Source organism: Pocillopora verrucosa, chromosome 6 (genome assembly GCF_036669915.1).
Source record: "Pocillopora verrucosa isolate sample1 chromosome 6, ASM3666991v2, whole genome shotgun sequence".
NCBI lineage: Eukaryota > Metazoa > Cnidaria > Anthozoa > Scleractinia > Pocilloporidae > Pocillopora > Pocillopora verrucosa.
Window position 1 is genome coordinate 5544242 of NC_089317.1, and position 23888 is coordinate 5568129.

At 39.6% G+C, this 23888-nt stretch overlaps 2 protein-coding genes across 2 annotated transcripts in view; both read left to right on the top strand.

Annotated features, from left to right (window-relative positions):
• The window catches only part of LOC131800053 (replication factor C subunit 1-like), a gene marked incomplete at its 5' end in the record, with an annotated part of 59993 nt that overhangs the window by 8304 nt on the left and 27801 nt on the right, over positions 1-23888 (top strand). The gene's annotated exons all lie outside the window — the stretch shown is intronic.
• Positions 1447-13904, top strand: LOC131782771 (tetratricopeptide repeat protein 28-like). The gene is made up of 10 exons (XM_066168247.1): positions 1447-1513; positions 3432-3497; positions 5405-5473; positions 5690-5749; positions 7351-7512; positions 7773-7850; positions 9523-10314; positions 10843-11216; positions 11646-13431; positions 13750-13904. The coding sequence occupies exons 2-9, from the start codon at positions 3449-3451 to the stop codon at positions 13425-13427; spliced, it is 3366 nt and encodes a 1121-aa protein (XP_066024344.1). The 5' UTR covers positions 1447-1513; positions 3432-3448; the 3' UTR covers positions 13428-13431; positions 13750-13904.

Consider the following 23888-nt stretch of genomic DNA (forward strand, 5'->3'; position numbering starts at 1 on the left):
CTTGTATTTTTAGTCATATTTGCTATACAGTAACTTTTTGCTAAATTTAGCCTCGTTTGATTTCTTTTCACTCACCCGTCGAATTACAGCTCTCTTGGTCAACTTTTCCTAAAAAAATTGTGAAGTTGCAAGGCCGACAAATCGCCTGCATCTTTAATAAGAAAATTTCCTTCACTTTGCTTTCAGTACGTGTGTTTCTCATTCTCCCCAGTCCTTCAAGTCCTCTCGTATGGCAATCCAGTACCCTTCGATCAACCTAAGTAGGCGATGGGTTAACGACCATCACATCAGCAAAAAAAAAAAAATTAAACAAAATTAAAAAATAGTATGTTTGTCATTGTGCTATACTCCGGATTAATGAAAATGAAAAGTTAAAAAATGTAACATGAGGCCCTGTCCAAACTAGGCGTATAAATAGTGAAACAGCATAGCTACAAAATAGAATCATGGATCACGAAATAAACAATGATACACGATTTTCAGTTTCGAGTTCGTTGAGCTCATATTCAGCTTCTTCAATACTGCTGGTGTTACCAAGTGCACCGTTTTGTTACAGACTTGTGGGGCAAATCACATTTTCACAGGAGTTAAGGTGAGGACAGAATAAGTTAATAGCGACCTAATGCAGTGAATGAGATAAATGGGTATTGACTAAAGATACAGATAGAAATAATTTGAGACATGAGACAATAGAATGAAAGAAATATCGATCTTATTTACTCGTCACGAACGCAGGATCGAATCTTAGACCATCGGATTTTACGATTGGAAGTTCTCACATATAGCTATGGATTTCTCGTTGATGAGCCATGACATACAATGGATATATAAAGGATCATCTTGCATACTGCCTAGATCATAAATGTCGAAAGTTTCGTGTCTTAAAATACATAATGATAGAAAGGAAATTTCAAGCTCTTTCGACAGAGGAAAAAATCATTTTTAACCAACGACCGAAAAAAAAACCTTATCCGTCAGATCAGGTTAAACGACAGATTAAATATCAATGCTGACATGTAAATAAACATACCAGACCTTGAGGTGGCTCATTTATCTTCCCATGAGGGATTTACAAAGCTGCGGCATTTCTGATTTCAGTATCAGGTGCGTCACATGTCTGTAGGAACTATTATACAATTATTTATGGCCTTTATGGCGCTTACTGCATCCAAACTCAGCAGACAATTCTGGAGCTCAAAGAGGCAGAGAGCTCGGGCCTCAGATTTCTCCTCCAACTTAAAGACAACTGGTTCAGAAACAATTTATTCATAAAATTCCTGCAAGATACACTGAGGGTTTCCGCACACAAAGATGCATGGAGTACATAGATTTAAAAAATCTTGAATATCTTCCTCGGATATTTCTTTAAGAAGAGTACTTATGGTATTCGCTTTAATTCTTTATAGCACATGAAACGATTTAAATATGCTTTTCTCCAGATACAACGAGAAGTCAAGTATTTTTATTGGAAAAGAACTGCATTGGAGTTAAATTTATTGCAAGTACTCTTCAGGTGAGGAAAGCTAATGAAGAAATATGTAGCATATTATAATCGAAAGACATGAAAATTGGAAAAAATTTACATAAAGAATACATATTATTGATGTGATTTCTTTAGCTTTGTATCTCCCTCCAGTGATGAATATGTGCAACTTGTTATTACAAAGTATACGTAAATATCAACGCAACAACCAGAAAAAAAAACTAGTGTTTGTTGAGAGCAGAGAAAGTTATCGCTTATAGCGAAGTATCTTGATGTAACACTAAAATATTCTTTACATGTGAGAGAACGCCAGTGAATGAAAACAACTGAGGGATGGATGCCCATTTCAACTTGTTCGGGACTCAACTACATACGCATAAACCCATCTTGATTTTGTGAATCAGCATCGTTTTCATATTAGGAAGGAACAGATTTTATTATTCAAAAATTGATTGTATCGGGATGAAATCCTGAGCGCCACTGGATTTCATTGGACACTTACGCTTTTGACTGCAAAAATATTCAGTGCAGAATTTGCGAGAGTTGTTTACAGTAAGAAAAAGTTCACCGTTATAATTTTTAGAAACGTTGTCACGGTGAAAGTGGAAAATAAAAATTTGAGAGAACTGTAACGCTAAAGGGAAGATGACCAAAAACAAATGTTTATCATATAAAATACGCTGATTGGTATGGTATCCGCGGGTTTCGCCCATAACGAGTTTCGCCCAAGAAGCGTTTCGCCCATAACGAGAATGGTTTCGCCCAGGCATATCTATTCTATCTCTTTTCCAATTATATGTTGCCGTTACCTATGTCAGAAATACAATCTTTAACTCTCGATTCCTTTGTTTTAGTATTCACGAAACCGTATTCACATGTATTCATAAGCTGGCGTGCGGAACTTATCTTCCGTGTACAAAAGATTTGCAACGATGATATGTTCCACGCGCAAGTGTTTTCAAAAGCGTTTAATTTAATTCTCGAGAAGAAAAGTGATGCAAAAAAATCATAGCAATGCTTTTACGACAAACGGACGTCTCTGCAGTATTTCGTACGCGAATTACCTTAACAATCCCCACTCCACAGTGAAAGCTATAATTGACTTGTTCGTTTCAACAGTAACTTGTTCGTTTCAAAATTTCATGATCTCAGGTCAAGTCACTTTTCTTCATTCTGTGCATACAAACGTTTATAAGGTTGACGTTTTCCGAGTGAGAGTGTAGAAGTTTTACTTATGGGCGAAACCTTTATTGTTCTGGGCGAAACCATTCTCGTTCTGGGCGAAACGATATGTGCGAAACTCGTTATGGGCGAAACCCGCTATAACCATTGGTATCGCCAATCAGCTGCTGGACGTCACCCACTTTTCGCGCCACTTTATTAGGTTGGTGAATGAATGGCAAATTCTCATTCCTTAATAAAGTCGCCTTTCAATTTTTCTGTAAATGCCTATGGTGTTTATATAATAAGCAAAATAATACATGGCTGCTCGTAGATATGGGATTATTATTCTCGATATCTCACGAGAGAGTGCATTGAACGAGGGATATATCGAGTTGATAACTTGAAGAGAAATTGCATTGGTACAATAATATAACTCACGGTGTGAATTCATCCTTATCGATTCAGTTATGGCAGAATGTAACATTTCCTGCTCTGAAGAGAAAAGGGATTTTGCGGATTGCGAGTATTTCGCACTAAAAGAGAAAGAGCTGCACTAAATTACAAACTGAATCAATTAATAATCATGCAGAAACATGTAAACAAATAATAATCATGAAAGAATAAAACAAACAAAAAAACAAACACAATAACTATGAAGAACAGCAATTTTGATCACGAAACTGGGAATTAGACGAGGTTAGATCTTTTAAACTCGTGAATATGCAACCTTCATTTTTTTTCTCGAAATTGTTGTAAAGCAAAGTATTATTCTTAATATTTTCAGGCATGTAGAATTAACAAATGACATCGTTTGGAGAAGAGAGGGATTCAGAGGATAACAGTTTAACAGGTACAAACCAATTTTCATTCTGCAACTGATTAGAGCTGTAGAGCTCGTGTTATTTACAATGAAAAATCGTAATCTTAATTTTCTCGCGGCTGACAACAATTAAGTTTAATTTCAGTCGAATTCTCTCGGGTTATTGTTGTCAGACGTAAAAATATTTCACTCGCGTACAATTATAAATTTCATTGGCTTCTCTCATTTGCCTCGTAGTTAAATGGTTTGCACGCGAAGCAATATCCTAAATCCTTAACCTCCTAGAAGTGATATAACGTGTAACTTATCCCTGTAATATCAATACATTATCCAGCAAACAGGTAATAAGAATACTCAAAGTTTTATCAGGTAGAATTCGTTATCTTTGAACTAACGCCAAATTTCCGTACCTACTTTGAAAGGAAACATGTAGCAGCTAGAGGCGAGAATTAACAATTAGATCACGAGAGTTAAAGGTTAAACTGTACATGATAATTATGCGGCAGAAGCGCGTGATGAGCGTGTGACAAAGCTAGATAACGTGCTGTACATAATTATAGCTCTCGTCAATGTCAAAACCAGCTATTATCTCTCGTAAACAAACAAAGTTTGAAACAAAGCTCGAGGTTAAAAAAAAAATATACAAAATGCCAACGTGTCTTTTAATGTCGTAACACTCGCGATATATAGTAATAATAATGGTATTATCATATGGTTGTCGGTGAGATACCAGAATTTTTTCAGTTTCCAAAACGTGACATCTCCACCGCACGCTGTAGGCGTGCCATATATTCTAACTGGTTATCCGTCAGAGTTCGGTTTTAGTAGATATACCTTTTCGTGCAATGACGGACTAAATCGGCACAATGTTTGAGTGTTTACATCGTGCGCAGGAAGATAAAACTGTGAGCTCAGTAAATGCTGATATTGGAGCAGAATCCTGTTCTGTAGGGCAAGAGCACCCCAGCAGCTTCACGAAAATTTCCCAATCACTATTAAATTGCAGAAGAATCTCTTTTGATCAGCAATTCGTTCACAAATAAAATTTAAAGTTCTCTTTTGCTTGGCGATATCGAATTTGTTTTTTTTTTTGTTTCATTTCGCTTTCAGTCTACTTCCTCCGCCAAATGCTCATTTGGCCTGGCAGTAAATTCATTCGATAGCCTACAAGATTAAGCTACGCAGGAGTCTGCGTGTTGCGCTTGGCTTTTAATTTGATGTAGATAAAGTTTCTTTATAACAAGAGTTTTGATGGAAACGACACTTTCCAATGCCATCTTCTCCAGTCCCTCAAAATAATCTCAAACGAATTTAATTCAAGGTCCCACAAGCAATTAAATTCGACGATAGCGCGACTTTTAAAACGAATTAAACTCGTCTGGTAAATTAAATTCGTCCTAGACGTTTTATCCGTCTTGGTACACTCGCTACCACGGGTCGATAAACGTGTTTCGTTACGCAATAGGCTTGCGGGGTGTTGGCAGAATTCGTGACGGTTACGCAGACCTTCGAAGGTTGAATAAGTTTTGCGAATTCTCCCAGCCCCACACGCGGTAAAATGAAGGAATGAGAGAAAGAGTCTTTTATTGCATAACATTTTATCTGAGTTTATCTATGCCTACCGGGTACAATTAGGTTGTTTATTGCAACTCACGCATTTTGATAAGTGACAGCCTTGAACGACGTTTCATTAGAAAAGACTAAAAAACAATCAAGCAAACAAACAAACGAATGAAAAAAACATACATGACACAACCCGCTGAACTTGACTGGAGCTGTCACGCAACTACAATAGCGTGACGGAGAAACTTTGAGGTTCTCATCCATCCTCTATGATTAAGTATACAACGTTTTCTTTAAGTTACTTTCATTTGAATCTCCTCTTTTTTTATTTTTAACGATGTAACGCAGTGCAATCGATTCAATTTTATTTCTAGCAATGGCAGAAAGCAACCTCTCAACAACGGGACAAGAACTGGAGGTGAAAAATGAGTTTCCAGCTACAGGTAAGAAAAGGCAACAAGGAAAGACTTCTTTATGGTAATTTTTTACTGTTTGTTGATTATCTACACCTTAATTCTGGTGTACAATTTTTTGGATCACTTCGACTTGAAGGTTTTAGGAATCCACTGAATACACCAGTATTAGAACGCTAGTTCTAATTGCACATAGTTGTGATCACTAACAAAGTTGAAATATCTTCTCTGTAATTTCATCGACAGAGGAAAGTCAAGTTACGTCAAGTGACGCTGAGCTGGATGAGGACGATAACCATTTAAGAGGTGAGAAGAGATTCTTTCAAAGAAGTCCCGGTGAAGTTTTTTTCCCATTTACATCAAAATTTGCGTATGTTCTATGAATAAGTTTTTGAAACAGCTAGAGATTGTTTCTTCAAATTTCAGACTTTTGTTACCGGTTAAATAAAAAATAAAAGAAAAAAAAAATTTGCTGCTCGATCAGATCGAGCAAAATGCGTAGACATCATTAATTATTCATAAGCAATAAAGCGACAAATTTGAAGGCGACTTAGCTTTGAAGAGCCCTAAATTAAAGAAGAATGGGTCAAAATTGGCCTATTAGGCTTTGTAAAACTCGGTTTTTCTGAGTTTTAGAAGTGCTTACTTGTAAATCAACACACAATGTTTTGGAGATTAACGATGTATGTACAATTTGCACCTAAAATGGAGGATATTTGCGTAGTACAAGTATTATCCTTTTGCACTTGAAAATATTGTAAATTAAGTCATTTTTAATATGAAAGTCATATTCGGCAAGAGAGAACTGTTAGTACCCGTAGACCCGTCAAAGTCGAGTTTTGAAAAATTTGCAAACGGATAACTTTTTGAGGCCGCCAAAAGGAAAGCATTTACGCTAACACATTTTTGTCCCTTATCGTTCAGTACGTTTGGCAGAAATTTTAAGCAATTTGAGAATTCTACAGAGAAGAGGAGGCATTTTGTCTGGGCCGTATCGCCTGTTTTGGTCCTCTAAATATTTCACGCCTCTTTAGAAAGTTATGTCAACACCAGGCCCACGCTGTAAACCACCAGCTAACAAAATGTGGAACCGCTGACTTTCACAACAGGCAAAATGGCACTTCGAGGGAAAGTGATACTTTCCCAATAAAATTTCTCCCCTCTTCGAGTATGTTCTCAATAGAAATTACATGTATGAGAAAAACCAAATGATAAAGAGAAAAAGAAAAAAAAAACACTTTTTTTCCAGCGCACTTTTCTGAACGATGGTAAAACCACGAACTCTTGTCACTCTCAGACTCTCAGTGCGATATTCTTTTTTTTCGTTATCAGAACATTTACAAGTTTCAATCTTTTTGGGTCCTGGCTTTGCTTTGCTTTATGCAGTAACTTATGGGGTTTTATATTCTGACATGAAATTTTAGAATACGTAACTTAGGTGTAAAAGGATCATTGGAAAGTCTCTGGACCTAAATGTAAACCGATCAGACTTCATGTGGTTGTAGCCAAGCTACAGCTAAAACTCCAAATAACTTGCATATTAAAACAAAGTTCACAGATAAACTCCCCTGAAGGGCGTTTGTAAACAAAGTTGAGTTAAGATAGGATCTCCCGGTGAAACTTGTGATATTTTGGAACACGTAAGTCAGGTGTAAAGGGAGTTTGGAAAGCCTCTCGACCTAAATGTATATTGATAAACTTGTGGTAATAGCCAAGCTACAGCCCAGACTCCCTGCAGCTTGCACACAAACAAAATGTACAGATATTAAACTTTTATGGTTGTTTTTTCTCATAGCTCTAAGTTCCTTTAACTTAAAAGTTCGTTTGGATATATAAAGTTGGCATCATCCGTCAAGGGTCGTATCGCTCATTACTAAATCATTATCACTAAAACGTTGTGTTTTCAGAAATAGTGAAAGTATGTCTGGAGAAAGGTAACAAAGAATACAGACAAGGAGAAGCTAATAACGCGATAAACTCCTACACGGAAGGGCTTCAAGTGAACTGCAAAGATAAACGGCAGAACGCCAAGCTTTACAGCAACAGGGCAACAGCTCATTTCCGTTTGGGTAACGATTTCATATGTAAACATATAAATCTGTCGTGCAGCGTTACAAGATAACGGAATACACAATATGCATCAAGAAAAGAAAAGATTGAGCAAAAGCAGAAAAGTAGCGTAAAAACATAAATCGCCCTGTAGCGGATAAAAATTACGCAAAGGAATGATCCTCGTTATATTTTTAAGCAACTGTAATTTTTTAAGGCTTCTTTGTTGCAATTCCATATGGTGACCACTTTTTTAAGCCTTATTTCCTGAATCTCACAGCAAACTACGTGCAATGTCTCGATGATGCAACAGTTGCCGTTCAATTGGAACCCACTTTAATCAAAGCTATCAAGAAAGGTGGGTTTTTCAGACATAAGCCATCAACACTCTATTCTCTGATTTCGTCAAAAGAGGATTGTGTGGTTTGTGGCAGGTAACTGCACCCCAAGTGTCAATTGTATCTGGTGTGTCAATGTCTGTGATGTGGGTAAAAAGCATGAGAAAATGTCAATAAGCTCTCAAATACCGCCGCCTGTTTAATTCACGTTGTAGAGCGCCGGAGGTCGAGGGTTCAAGCCCTATCCTGGACCATCTCCCTGAGTCTTAAAATATCTAAGGACAATGTGCTGCCGCCTAAGCTGTGACATCTGCAAATGGTTTGATATTCTAGTCCCGGATAAGAACGGAAAACCGTAAGCCCCGTTTGCATCTTCTCTGTAACTCAAGGAGGCACCTGAAAAATTCCCTTTCAAAAGTTGTAAACTGCTCAATGCCGTCTGCCCAAAAAGTTCCCCGAAAAGTGCTGAAAAGCGCATAATAGCACATTAAAATGAAGAATGCGCGTGTAGTTCTTCTACAAGTTCAAATTGCCCTTATTATCACAATTTTTGTTCCCAGCTAAATGGGAAATTAATTCCATTTTATCGATACATTTATGATGAGTTACTTCGTACCACCAATTATTCTCTCCTTTTCAGGAGCCAGAGCTTGTGTCGAACTTTGCTTGTATAAAGAAGCAAGGAACTGGTTGCATATGGGATTGGCCGTATCCTTTAACGAATGTTTCAAACGTGATACGAGATGTAATACGAGTAATATTTCAAGGAAAATCAATACGTTCCGGAGAGATTCTTCAACGCATAATGCAAGCAATGTTCTCTTATAGTGCACTGAGCAGTTTAAAGAAGCTAAAATATTCTTAAAGAGTTCTTTCGACTATTCCACGAAACTTTACTTAAAAGAAGAGGCCATATTAATTAATTCCCAGAGTTTGAGCTAAATACCCCTCATTTTTGTCTTCAGACGAGCATCACCATGACGACCGAACCTAAACCGATAAATGCGCTTCAGAGCTGGTTAAAAACTCTCCAATAACTTGAAATCAAATTTCTACAAAAGCCCACGTTCGAATTATCATTCCAGTTTAAATATTCTATCTAATACTCTCAATGTTTTTTTAAAATACACTGTATTTTCGCAAATCTGCTCGTGATTTATCGACCCTTGACACGTTTTAAGATTGAAAATGACAACAAACGTCTCCTTCAATTACTAAGGAAAAGTAATGCTGAACTAACAGCCATAGCAAACAGTTTTTCCAATCTCAGCAACCCTTATCAAGGACAAGGAAAGTTTAAAACAGCTATCAAGTACCATCAGCGTCAACTAGAAATTGCTAAAGAAGTGGGGGATAAGACCGAAGAGAGAAAAAACTATTGTATTCTCGGCAACGCTTATAAAGGTCTAAGACAGTTCAAAACAGCCATCCCCTACCATCAACGTGATCTAGAAATTGCTAAAGAAGTGGGAGACAAGGCTGGAGAGGGAGGAAGTTATTGCAATCTCGGCAACGCTTATCAAGGTCTAGGACAGTTCAAAACAGCCATCCAGTACCATCAACGTCATCTAGAAATTGCTAAAGAAGTGGGAGACAAGGCCGGAGAGGGAAGCAGTTATGGCAATCTCGGCAACGCTTATCAAGGTCTAGGACAGTTCAAAACAGCCATCCAGTACCATCAACGTCATCTAGAAATTGCTAAAGAAGTGGGAGACAAGGCCGGAGAGGGAAAAAGTCATAGCGGTTTCGGTAACGCTTATCGAGGTCTGGGACAGTTCAAAACAGCCATCCAGTACCATCAACGTCATCTAGAAATTGCTAAAGAAGTGGGAGACAAAGCCGGAGAGGGCAAAAGTTATAGCGGTTTCGGCAACGCTTATCGAGGTCTGGGACAGTTCAAAACAGCCATCCAGTACCATCAACGTCATCTAGAAATTGCTAAAGAAGTGGGAGACAAGGCCGGAGAGGGAATCAGTTATAGCGGTTTCGGCAACGCTTATCGAGGTCTAGGACAGTTCAAAACAGCCATCCAGTACCATCAACGTCACCTAGAAATTGCAAAAGAAGTAGGAGACAAGGCCGGAGAGGGAATCAGTTATGGCAATCTAGGCAACGCTTATCAGAGTCTAGGACAGTTCAAAACAGCCATCCAGTACCATCAACGTCATTTAGAAATAGCTAAGGAGGTGGGAGACAAGGCCGGAGAGGGAGAAGGTTATGGCAATCTAGGCAGCACTTATCGAGGTCTAGGACAGTTCAAAACAGCTATCCAGTACCATCAACGTCATCTAGAAATTGCCAAAGAAGTGGGAGACAAGGCCGGAGAGGGAATCAGTTATAGAGGTTTCGGCAACGCTTATGGAGGTCTAGGACAGTTCAAAACAGCCATCCAGTACTTTCAACGTCATCTAGAAATTGTTAAAGAAGTGGGAGACAAGGCCGGAGAGGGAATCAGTTATAGCAGTTTCGGCAACGCTTATCAAGGTCTAGGACAGTTCAAAACAGCCATCCAGTACCATCAACGTCATCTAGAAATTGCTAAGGAAGTGGGAGACAAGGCCGGAGAGGGAATCAGTTATGGCAATCTCGGCAACGTTTATCAAGGTCTAGGACAGTTCAAAACAGCCATCCAGTACCATCAACGTCATCTAGAAATTGTTAAAGAAGTGGGAGACAAGGCCGGAGAGGGAAGAGGTTATGGCAGACTCGGCAACGCTTATCAAGGTCTAGGACAGTTCAAAACAGCCATCCAGTACCATCAACGTCATCTAGAAATTGCTAAAGAAGTGGGAGACAAGGCCGGAGAGGGAATCAGTTATAGCAGTTTCGGCAACGCTTATGGAGGTCTAGGACAGTTCAAAACAGCCATCCAGTACCATCAACGTCATCTAGAAATTGTTAAAGAAGTGGGAGACAAGGCCGGAGAGGGAAGCAGTTATGGCAATCTCGGCAACGCTAATCAAGGTCTAGGACAGTTCAAAACAGCCATCCAGTACCATCAACGTCATCTAGAAATTGCTAAAGAAGTAGGAGGCAAAGCCGGAGAGGAAATCAGTTATGGCAATCTCGGCAACGCTTATCAAGGTCTAGGACAGTTCAAAACAGCCATCCAGTACTTTCAACGTCATCTAGAAATTGCTAAAGAAGTGGGAGACAAGGCCGGAGAGGGAATCAGTTATAGCAGTTTCGGCAACGCTTATCAAGGTCTAGGACAGTTCAAAACAGCCATCCAGTACCATCAACGTCATCTAGAAATTGCTAAAGAAGTGGGAGACAAGGCCGGAGAGGGAATCAGTTATAGCGGTTTCGGCAACGCTTATGGAGGTCTAGGACAGTTCAAAACAGCCATCCAGTACCATCAACGTCATCTAGAAATTGTTAAAGAAGTGGGAGACAAGGCCGGAGAGGGAAGAAGTTATGGCAATCTCGGCAACGCTTATCAAGGTCTAGGACAGTTCAAAACAGCCATCCAGTACCATCAACGTCATTTAGAAATTGCTAAAGAAGTGGGAGACAAGGCCGGAGAGGGAAGAAGTTATAGCGGTTTCGGCAACGCTTATGACAGTCTAGGACAGTTCAAAACAGCCATCCAGTACCATCAACGTCATCTAGAAATTGCTAAAGAAGTGGGAGACAAGGCCGGAGAGGGAATCAGTTATAGCGGTTTCGGCAACGCTTATGGAGGTCTAGGACAGTTCAAAACAGCCATCCAGTACCATCAACGTCATCTAGAAATTGTTAAAGAAGTGGGAGACAAGGCCGGAGAGGGAAGCAGTTATGGCAATCTCGGCAACGCTTATCAAGGTCTAGGACAGTTCAAAACAGCCATCCAGTACCATCAACGTCATCTAGAAATTGCTAAAGAAGTAGGAGACAAGGCCGGAGAGGGAATCAGTTATGGCAATCTCGGCAATGTTTATCAACGTCTAAGACAGTTCAAAACAGCCATCCAATACCATCAACGTGATCTAGAAATTGCTATAGAAGTGGGAAACAAGTATGGAGAGGGAATAAGTTATTGCCTTCTCGGCAGGATTCATAAGGCTCAAAGAGAGTTTAAAACAGCTATTGAGTGTTTTCAACGTCACCTAGAAATATCCAAAGAAGTGGGGGATACGCCTGGAGAGGCTTGCTCACTCTGTTCCCTTGGAAGCAGTTTTGAGTGTCAAAGAAATCTTATGATGGCCTTTGACTGCTATTACTCGAGTGTAGAATTGTATGATGATATCAGGGCCAGTCTTCAACTCAACGATCAGTGGAAGATTTGTTATCGTAATCAGCACCAAGCAGCCTACAAAGGTTTGTGGCGTATAAATCTCAATCGAGGTCAAGTTGTGAAGGCTCTTCTTGCCACAGAGAAAGGACGTGCTCAAGCTCTAAGAGATCTCATGGTCACAAAATATCAGCCTGGCGATTCTTTGACGCCCAGCGCATCCCGCATTTCTCTGAGGTGGGTTCCATTGAGCACAGTTTTCATAGCTATTAATGGACCATGTGTTTACTTCTGGGTTTGCCTCAGTGAAAATAATATCCAGATGAGAGAAGTGCACGTGAACAAATACAAGTATGAGGATGAATTGAAATTTTTCATCCAGCTACTGACCAAAACTGCTCTTAAGGAGATCGGTACAAGAGGTACTGCTACCATCGAAAATCCTCCGCTTGACTCGCCGACAGATGATGAAGTGGCCAATGACGTGATCCGAGTTGATGTGAGGCACTCCCAATCAAGTGCTTTAAAGAAGCTGCATGACATCATCGTTACTCCTATTGCTGACCTGATCGAAGGCAACGACGAGATCACATTCGTTCCTGAAGGTCCATTTTGCCTTGTACCTTATGCAGCGTTGCTGGACTCCAACTCATCATATCTAAGTGATTCTTTCAAAATTCGTGTGCTTCCCTCTCTGACGACATTGCAACTAATTCATGATTGTACAGCTGACTTTCACATGAAGACTGGTGCATTGCTTGTCGGCGACCCATGTTTCAAACATATCATCTATGAGGGAACACTTTTGGTGCAACTTCCAGGAGCAAGGAAAGAAGTGGAGATGATCGGACGTATCCTCAATGTCTCCCCTCTCACTGGAGAAATGGCAACAAAAGATGAAGTGTTAAAACGAATATCATCAGTGGCCTTAGTTCACATAGCGGCGCACGGTAAAATGGAAACTGGAGAAGTTATCCTGGCACCAAACACCACAAGAGATAACCCTCAGCCGCAAGAGAAAGACTATCTACTGACGATGAAAGATGTCATAGAAGCTGGGTTGCGAGCACGTCTGGTTGTACTTAGCTGCTGTCACACTGCTCGTGGGGAGGTGATGGCCGAGGGTGTGGTCGGCATGGCCCGTGCACTTTTGGGTGCCGGTGCCAGATCTGTTGTGGTAACCTTGTGGGCGATTGGCGACGAAGGAACCCTGGAGTTCATGAGTTTCTTCTACTATGCACTTGCCAAAGGCAAGAAGGCAAGCGAAGCTCTCAATCAGGCCATGAAGCGTATGAGAGAAATTGAAAAGTTCAAGGAGGTGATTTACTGGGCACCATTTGTACTCATTGGTGACGACGTCAGTCTGGATTTCAAGGAGATTTAGAGCAGTAAGTAATAATTCTGTTAATACATTCTATTCAATACAAAGTTACATTAAATCATAATCTTTGCTCATATGTGAGCAGTCATACTTGCGTGTTATTTTCCTTTCCGTTGGGTTACCAATTTATTTTTCTCTCCGCAAACTGAGATGCAGTACAATCAAGTGGTCACATTTACGATGATAACATTCTATTTTGGAAACATGATAGGAGTAAAATAGCAAAGTTCTTTTAAAGCAATCCTGTTGTGCAGTGTATCGTTTCATGTGCTAAGAAATATTTCATGGCAACTCAACTATCCTCCCTAAACTTAGATTCTTTTAGTTTTCAGTTAAGGCAAAGAGCATTGGAATCCCAGGGAGTTTTCGGATACCTACAAATGCTGATATTTGGACCAGAAAGCAGTAAGCTACCGATGAAACCTTTGTCAAGAGTCTTCTTTTCAAAGCAAGAAGAACCAAAAGACGGCCAAAGTCAAGTTTAACAAGAGAACAGATTTCCATTGATTCAAAAGTTGCCTTTTTGCTTGTCTGAACTGCTTTTAGGAGCTTAATCTTTGATATCCTCCTCAAACTACTGTTTGTTTTGTTTTTTTGTTATTTTTTCCATATGATATCTTAAAATTATCATGACTAGCTATGTGAGAAGTTATTTTTAATCTTAGTATTTTCTACTGAGAGGATTTGGGCGTTACATTTACTTCGAAGTTGAAACGTCTTTTCTAGAGTTTTTTTACAGAGTTTTTCTTAATCTGTTTAGTCTCATGAGTGATATAAAGCTATTAAAGCCATGTGCGTGTGTAGAGAATTTCCATAGGAATTGGAGAATAATTAGTTGTCCGATTGCTCGATTATCTTAGTCTATGTCAGATGGAAATTGTGATGAACTTTCCGAGGATTTATACTCAGTCATTGGTACTTAAAGTTAGTTTCTGCCGATCAGAATTCGTTTTATCTTAAAACGACTTAAAATGACAGATTTTGGCCGTAATGGCAAGGATTTAGTCTGGTATTAGTTAATTTTCTGAGATTTCTCCTTTAATTTTGAAGGCGATAAATTATGTTACTTTTTACAAGCAGAACGATACATTTTAAATATATTGTTTAAACTAATCGTCCAAAGGCAAAACGAGAAGTTTTACTTTATAATTTTAGTTATGGCTTACAAACAATTGATGGAGCTCAGAACGAGCTGGAAAGTTGGAGCCAAATGATTTTATTTAGATTCTTCGATAACAGTTTTTACCTACCATCTAAGTACAATAAACTAACATTTAAATGTCAAACAATGAAACAAGTCGCTTGGTATTTTGTTAAAATGGAAGAGGAAATCAATAACAAAGGGAAGAAAATTCCTGCATCAACCTGCATAAGCCATTTCTTGTCGTTTGAATTGGTATTCGCTTAATAACTTTTGCCCATTTCTTTGAATAAGTTTACTGAATGAGAGATAAACTTTGATATTTTCTGACTCTATAACTGCTTATATCGATCATTGGCAACCGTTTTTAAGGATGTCACGCAACGCATTTCTTTAGCACGTTATGTGACAGATATGATGTTTTGTCACATCTTTTCGTTTGGAGTAGTGAGTGCACCTATGTCTTATTCGCTTAACTTTTGCCCATTTTCTTGGATGGAGTTATTAATGAGATATAAACTTCGATATTTTCAGATTTTATATCTGCCAGTTTCATTGGCAGCCGTTCCTTAGGATATCACGCGACGCGTTTTTTTAGCATGTAAAGCGACATGATGTTTAGTCTTACATATTGTTGAAGAGGCAAGAAAAAAGAAATTACCTTTCACTTTGGGACATGCTGCTTTATTCTGTTTATAGAAAGCGTCCTCATCATGGGAGTTACCCTAGGTCGGTGTGGTTCCCCGCGTGTAGAAAATATTTATGATTTTTTTTTCCACGATTGCAAACTTAACTAAAACAGCCTGTTAAAAAAACCGAAACTTTCTTAAAACTTAAGGCCGACCAAAAATAACTTTTTACGGCTAACGGTTAAATTGTAGCCATTTTTCTACTGCCGCTAACCCAGAGTAGCACTAAATAAGACTTATTATAAGACAATTTTAACGCCTAAAACCTAGTTTTTCGACCGGTTTACGGCAAACGGTTAACCCCATGGAAGCCCTCGACTGGGTGACATGCAAGATGTGAAATAAAGACAGTTTTAGAAGGTAGCATTTGCAACTCAAATTTAGAGTGCTGGCTTTTGAGGAGTAAGGAAAACCGGGAAAAACAAGCCGTGGAAAAATCCTGGAAGTAAGGATCAACCTGAGAGAGACGGGCCTGGGGATAGCGTTGTCGCTACGCATTCCTGTTATGTTCAATCTGAGATGCTTAATGAAGCTAACGCGAGATATTCACCGAAGTGGAGGCGAGCAAGGATAAATTTCCTTCCCCCTTTAAAGACCTTGTACCTGATCCAAAAAGTCAGTAAGCCCTGATATTTTGACCTTCCCCAGATCTAAAAAACTGCGACAACGTTAATGTTTCGTCAGAACATCTCTACTGACGAAGGCATATATTACAATCATTTGAAAAAAGAGCCATGGGAAGGAGGGAACGGTGGGTCGAGGTTCCGTTTTTCCCCCGGGTTGGGAGTGTAAACGGCTACGTGGTTAGAGGACGGATTCTCATGAATCTTAGAGCTACGATTTCAGAAGGTCACGTCTTTATCCGCAGTTCAAATATATGACTTTCACAGCCGTTTATTTCATCACTTCACGGGTTTATTTAGAACCAACATCATGACCAGCTCCCAGTTGGCTTGTTAGCTCAGTTGGTAGAGCGCTGCACCGGTATCGCAGAGGTCATGGGTTCAAATCCCGTACGGGCCTGAATTCTTTTCAGGCCTTATTTTCACTACTGCCTAAGTAGTGCACATGACTGCGAGGACCACTTTCATTCATGTGTGTGTATTTATCTGCAGAAAATAGAGCCACGCTATTGGTGGGAATATGGTGACGAGACACCCACATCACATGGAGGCTGGATGCCCAAGGGGCCCAGGAGCTGCAACTACAGTCACACCCCAAAGTGCTAGAACACCCGACTGGCCTACCCAACCCGCAATCCAGCTGCAAGTCCCTTGTTCCAAGCCCCCTCTGAGCACCTGTCACACTAGAGCCAAATGGCTCAGTGGAGGAAAACATAAAAGAAAGCCTGCAGTTAGGGCTGCGGGGAGGGGAAAGGAAATGTCAAGAACTGCTATCTGCAAGGACAACAATGCCACGGTATAGAAGAGCAAACACAACACAGGTACAATGAAAGAACAACGCATGCACTGATAAGGTATACCGCTGGACGAGGATGGTCCCAGGGTGCCAACAACCACAGTACTGCTGCAAACTCTGCTGAATGCAACAAACACTGCACAGATTCTAACAGCTGGCTATGACCAGTGCTATAAACCATATTTGCTCCTAGTTGTTTAAACTATGTTAAATTTCATTTAATTATGTTAAAATTTGTTTATAAACTAATAATGCCCCATGGCAACTGAGTCAACTTATAGCGCCAGTATTTAACTGATTTTAAACCGTGAGAAAAACCAAAAACAACAATAATGAGCACTTCATTTATTCAAAATCTGGTCACCATGTATGACCACTTACCCTGCACCCATCCAGTTGGGTCAGGCATCTGAAAAATTCAATTTTCGGTTTTAAAAACATATTCAGGAATGTGCTGGAAATGGCTCCAAACATAACAGCAATAGTGAATCTGTTGCTAAAACCACCTAAAAGATCAAATGGTCTGAAAGGAAACCACTCAAATAGCTCACTCAAAATACACTCCCCTTAAACGCATTCAGTGAGCCTCATATTATTGCACTGTGTCTATATTCAGACTGAAATGGCACAGTTTCCAGATTAGGGGTGGGGAGAGTTCTTGGGTCATAATAGTCGACTCTGTGGCTAATAGGCCATTTTACTGTTGTTTACATTTTACTTAGTTGTCAAGCCTTTGATTTGGAGTGAGGCTGAAGGTCACCTTGCTGTGATAGAGACCAGTATCCAATTAACATGATGACAAAGTAATTTGCATTTGAAAAGCAACAAGGTTTGAATCACAACAAGGTCAACCTTAGCCTCACTCCTGTTCAAAGGCTTGGCAACCAAGCACACAACTGTAAAATGGACTATTATACACCCCATCTGCTAAGTTAGTCACTTTATCAGAAATGTAACTTTAAAGGCACATCCCCTTGCCTAGTATTACAAGTAGCAACTTTTTCGAAAAAAGTCCATGTAGCTGGGTGTCACTTAGACTTAAGTACAACTACTAAAAAGTACACAATGATCAGACTATATGGTGTTGACCTTCAATATAAGCCTTGACCTTTTTGCTCTATTAATCAATTCTGTACATACATCAGTAAACCAGGATATCCACTGCAGTTTTGAAGTCCAGATTTGACCCTTTGCTTGACAAAGGCCAGTATAAAAATAATGACAAGCCTAAAAATAATAATAATACATGTAATAATAGTTATCAATTGTGCAAGCATGAAATAACACTTTCACTTACAGCTGGAGGAAGACAGCCAAGATCAAACAGACTCTCCTTGATGATAACTGTGAGGTACCTCAATTGATAATTTTCGAGATTTAAAATCCGTCAACATGTCTCAAAAAACAAAATTACAGAGACATCTTTGGATTAAGATAAATTTGTTATATTTTTAGGAGTCATGAAGAAAAGTCTGTTATCTATCTGTTATCTATTTTTGTCTCGTGACATATCTGCTCGAAAAGAGAAGAAACTCTTTATTAGGTTAAGGGTATTTAAGTACACATCATGTTGAAAAAACACAGCTCTATGTGCAAGTGCTTTTAATTGCAGATGGAAATATGTACAATGTTGCTTGGTTGATAATCAATCATGTTTTTGTAGAAGATCAAATCACCTGACAACGCAATACACTTATTCATGCGTACTGTTCACAATTACTTGCAGTCAGTTTTCCTCAATTTGTATGTGAATCTCATTAACCAGTATGATTAAATTTGCAGACTAAAACACCTCTTATTTGATTGAGAATAATAAAAGTAAACAGTGCATGTCGGTTTTCAATTCCTGATGGCTGCTACTGAGCTTCACTTTAGCTGAGAAATTTGCAGTCGCTTACCTTAGCTCTCTAGTCCCATGCAAGCACAAGAAAAAAGTTCATGATGGTGAGTCTTGGCTGAGACTAAAAGAATCAGGGAAGAATCTACGGTCCCCAGAAAAGTCACTTTTAAACACGATACAGATAAGGTAAATTGAATAAAGTGGTATTTGGTTATTGAAAACTATCGTTCAGATTATAAGATACGCGAATTACTCTCCCCACCGATTTTTTCTTACATTCTGTTAGTCAAAAATTTCAGCTAGGGCTAGGGCTTTCTTGTTGATCGTCTTAATAGTAACAGTTGCCAGGATCCAAGGGGAGCAAAAGAGAGAACAATTCTCCGTGTGGTTAGGTAAAGCAACGTGCCGGCGTTATACTTCTTTCGACCATACACTTCATCTTGCCAAAGGTCAGAGTTGTCTACACTCATTCTAAGGTTCGCGCGATTTTACTACGAATTTTCAATTCCGGTGTGTTGCGCGCGCGACTTTTGATAGAAAAAAATTAACCTTCACGCGCCATAAAAGAACGTGTCAGCTGAATGAATCAAATCTCTATCATTTTGCATACATTCTTGGGAACAACAAAAATGACTTAGAACAAATAGTCTAAGTATAGCGTTCATTCCGTGCAATGGGGCATAAATAAAAGGTTCAGGTGAAGAAGACGCCTTATTTTATTCCACATATGACAAGCAAAAACGTCATATGGGTACCCCGGTTAAAAATAAATATTGATTACTCTGTTAATTAATACCAGTTCTAATTTAAAAGAGAAAGTTATGAGAATAAAACAAAAGTTGTCTGTACCACGAAGCATGCCTTCACTGTTTATACTGGGAGTCCTAAAGCTTTTTAAGTGTGTATTCGAATATCTTATGACGATAAGCCCGCCAACCACCCCACCCCGCGCTGTACTGTTTTCACTCAGCGGCTGGTCAGCGATCACGTTTATGAGGTAAACATGGCGATCGCTTCCTGATCACCGTTCCTGTCGATCCGAAAATCAAAATACCAGCGTGATATTGCCTCGAAGGTGAAGCAGTTGTGTTATTTGATTCGTACTTCACATTCGAGTCGAAGCTTGGGTGGCACAGGTTATTTCTTACGGTGGAATCGACGAGGGGAATTCGAACACTAGTTGTAGTGTTTGAATTGTTGGAAGAAATGGTCGCATGGGGATGAAGGAATGGTAAGTTTAACAAACAATTTCAAATTTTTTCGCTTGAATTGAAAGTAAAGTTCATTTGAATTGCTTTCGTATATATTTCTGACGGTTTTAGATCAACCTAATTGATTTATATCAGTTACGCTACATGTTGACAAGTCCCTCAAAATGGCGCCCAAACTTGGAGATTGCCGAAAATTAGGTAAGTTCACGGAGTTATAAAGTTTTCGTAAAGGTCGAGCCGCAAAGTTTTTTTCTGTAGTTACCTTTTCTATGGCACCTACTTCATAGCTATGTTAGTTGAATCAGTTAAGAATGTCTCACTTTTTCAAAAATTTACCTTAAATTTGATCGGTTTTAGCGTGTGTGACTTAAGCGAACCGATAAGGTGTCATTCAAGTCTTCCTGTATACTTGATTGAAACGTGATGTTCACGAAAGTCGCCTCGATGGATAAGATAGAGTTAATATACACGGCTGAGGTATTTGTTTTTTGCTGAGTTCCGTAGTTTTTTGTAAATTGTCCTCCAAAGTTGTCCTAAATTAAAGTCTTGAAAAGTGTCACGACAAGCCTTCGATCGAATGAAATTTAATTTCCGTAAAACTCGTAAAAATGAAGGGATCCAATCAAACAGATTGTGGTTTTAGTATAGGTACATGAATGCCTTACGACACACAAGAAATGAGCGAAATCCGTGTCTCAAGCAAAATCGACTGGACCGCTCTTAGAGAGACACTCTCTTAACACTCAACGTCTTCGCAGTATTTTACGTGAGGATGGTCTCTTCCTATCATTTCTTCACGTTGATGAAAGATGGGTATATGAACCGCATAAGTTACACATCGTCCAAAGTTTTTCCTTCGGATCATAAAGAATATTTCTAAATTAACCTCTCCAATTAAACCAAGTGTTAGCTATCCTAGATATAAAGTCAACAAATACAGAACATAATTTGTTAATTTTTAATTTACATCATTGGGTGTTTTCCCATGCTCACGAGAAACGACTTAAAAAATTTTATGCCAATTACATGAAACATTTTTTCAATTTCTTTGAATTAAACAACGAAATTTATTAACTTAAATTGAAAGAAGGGGAAGGACAAAAAGGTAATTGTACCTGTTTTCCAACTTGTAGTGGAAAAATCCTCATGCATGAAGGAATCTTTGGAGCTGGTTAAATGCCGCATGGGTTCTTGAGTTTATTATCATTTTAGCACTCCTACTTACGGTCTTTTGGATGGTAAAATCTTACTGTATCTTTTTCATTGGTGCATTCTATGCGCAAAGAAAGTCATGGTAAAATTGTTATTGAATGTGATTCTGTTGTTACCCTGAATTCCACTCTTTTAGGATCATAACAAATTTAGATTTCACTCATTTTAACACTTTCATTAAATACAAAAAGTATACAATTAATCCAGGTTCTGTTTTCATCTACACAATATCATTTGGCTGGAGCCCTCCTGAATTACCGGAATTTAAGGATTCAGGTTCAGTTTCTACATTTAACTATCGTGTGAACATGTATCAAAACGAAAGCGAGCGAAAATTATGCTTACTCGACGAATTCATCCGCTTTTGCATAATAATTTTACACCATTGAAAACAAACTTTTGCTTCTTTTATTCCGCTTACACGAAAAAGAAGGTTAAACACAGAGAGGAAAAAAAAATGTATATGTGCTAATTTAAAAAAAAAAAGGTTTGAAGAACAAAATGAAAAGAAACACCTGGGCCAATCATAAGTCAAATTAACAATTCCTGTGAAATATATTAAATTTAAATAACAACGGTAAAATCATAATATGTTAACGTCTCTGTCCAAAACCGAATATTTAATGCATTGCAATCACCAAATATGTACAAGGTGTGCAAAGGTGTAAAGTATACAAAGGTCTGAGCAATAATGTGGTAATACATGCTGGTGCAACGAAGCATGTGGTACATAGTTGTGTAACACCCTCCCCCTTTTAAATAAAAACATGCAAACAAAAAACAAGCAAAAAGAAAGCAAACAAAACTAGTCCTATTAAAACAGTCTCGACTTGACGTAGTCTCTGAAACGAATTCTATAAGAATAGTTTTTTACATGACGTAGTTTCTGAATCTTGAGGGCAGTCTACGCTTACGTTGTGATTGGCGCGGTCCACATTCTATCTTTGCAGGTAACGTGTCTTCTGATTCGATTCCGGGTGTGCTGGACATTGTTTCTCCTGTTGAGTCAGCGTTTGGCGGTTGTCTCTCCTGTTCTTGCTCTGAGTGCGTAGATGCGATTTCAAGCTGGTCCATCACTGCGCTGTATCCATCAGCTGGCTCTGCTTTCGCTCTCCTGATTTGGCAATAATTCCGGCGAACTGGTCCCATTGCTGTTTCGACCACGCAGGACCTTGGTGCGGGCTTTTCTTCTACCTCCCCATGGATCCATGGTTGAGGCCTGTTTGTGGGGCAGAGTTTTAGGTACACTTTTTCCCCTTCTGTGAACTCTCTAAGCGGGGTTAGTGCCTTCTTGTCGTACTGCACCTTTGACCTATCTGGGACATGCTAGTTTTGGGACGTGCTGATAAGTAACTGTAGGGATGATGCCCCGAAGTTTTCGAGACATCAAGCGCTCAGCAGGAGAATAGTTGTATCCATGTTGGGGTGTGTTTCGGTACGCCAAGAGAGCTAAGTACGGGTCCTCCTTACGTGATTTCTTCAAGATAATCTTGACAATCTTAACTGCCGATTCTGCATTTCCATTTCCTTGGCTGTGGTAGGGTGACGATTTTGTACTGGTAACCCGTACTCGCGAGCGAAACGCGAGTACTCATGGCTGACAAACTGTGGGTCGTTATCAGTCCTGAATTCCTCTGGAATTCCGTATCGGGCAGAATTTCTTTTCATGGCTCTTATGACCGTGTTACCCAATGTGTTTTGCAAAGGTTCCAGCTCAAATTAGTCACTGTAGGGGTCCACCAAGACGATGTAATTGCTGCCATTTAGTTGAAATAGGTCTGCACTCACTTTTGAATAAGGCCAAAAAGGTATGTCGTGTGACCACATGGGTACTCGAGGTCGCTCGCCCAAGTACTGGGCACAAACTCCGCAAGTTGAACATGTCTACCTGATTGCTGCCTACATACCTGGCCGGTACAGGGATTCGCCTGCTCGTCGTATACTGCTATCTGCGCCTTGGTGAGCTTTGTGTATCTTCCTTAACATTTCAGATCGCAAGGATGTGGGTACGATAACTTGATGAGACTTGTAAAAGATTCCGTCATACACTGTGATCTCGTCTCTTGAGTCCCAGTAAACTCTGATTTGCTCGGGCACTTCCTTCCTTTCTGAAGGCCATCCACTTAGCACCACTTTATGCAATACTGCCAGAACAGGATCTTTGGAAGTCTCCTCTTTGATCTAGTTCATTGTTTCAACGGTTACTCTATTTGCCCCCAGGTCCACTTGTGCTAGTTCTACACGAAACACTTTGCACTCTTGCATTACTGTCGGGGTTGTGTCATCATGAACACTGATGGCTGAGCGAGACAGTGTGTCTGCTATAAAAAGCTCTTTCCCTTTCTTATATCGAACTGTGAACTGGTATTTGAAGACTTTGGCTTTTGTTAGTAAAGGAAGCTTCTCTTCGATGGTCGGTATCGTGTACTTGGGTCTTTTAATTGCTTTGTTTATGGTCTGGCTTGGGTCGATACGGATGCGAAGTTTGCCGTTTGGTTTTTCTTTAACCTTAGACAGCCAATCTGTGGTTTGGGTAACAGGCCTAATAATCCCTTCTTCAGAAAACCTTTTCAGCTCTTCATTTACCCGGTCTAAGTTTGCCACGGGCACTCGGCGTGTTGGGGCATGTACAGGTGTAACAGAGGGGTCCAGCTGAATATGCATGGCGTCCCAAGGGATTTCCCGCGCCACGGTCTAAACACATTAGCATACTGCCGTAAAATTTCCTCCGCCGTTAGCATTTCGAGTGGGGGAAGTGTTTGCGGAGTTTGCGGAATCTCGTCCTCAACTGCGTTTGTTTCGTCTGCATAAATCTTCAAATACTATAGAGCCTGCGCATCCTTTCCGCTAAGAAGTGGTGGTTTGTCGCTAGGGACATCCACCACAAGAAAATCTCTTGTCTCTGGTCTGCCTTTTCTGTCGCAAACTAGGGTTACTTACCTTTTGGTCGCA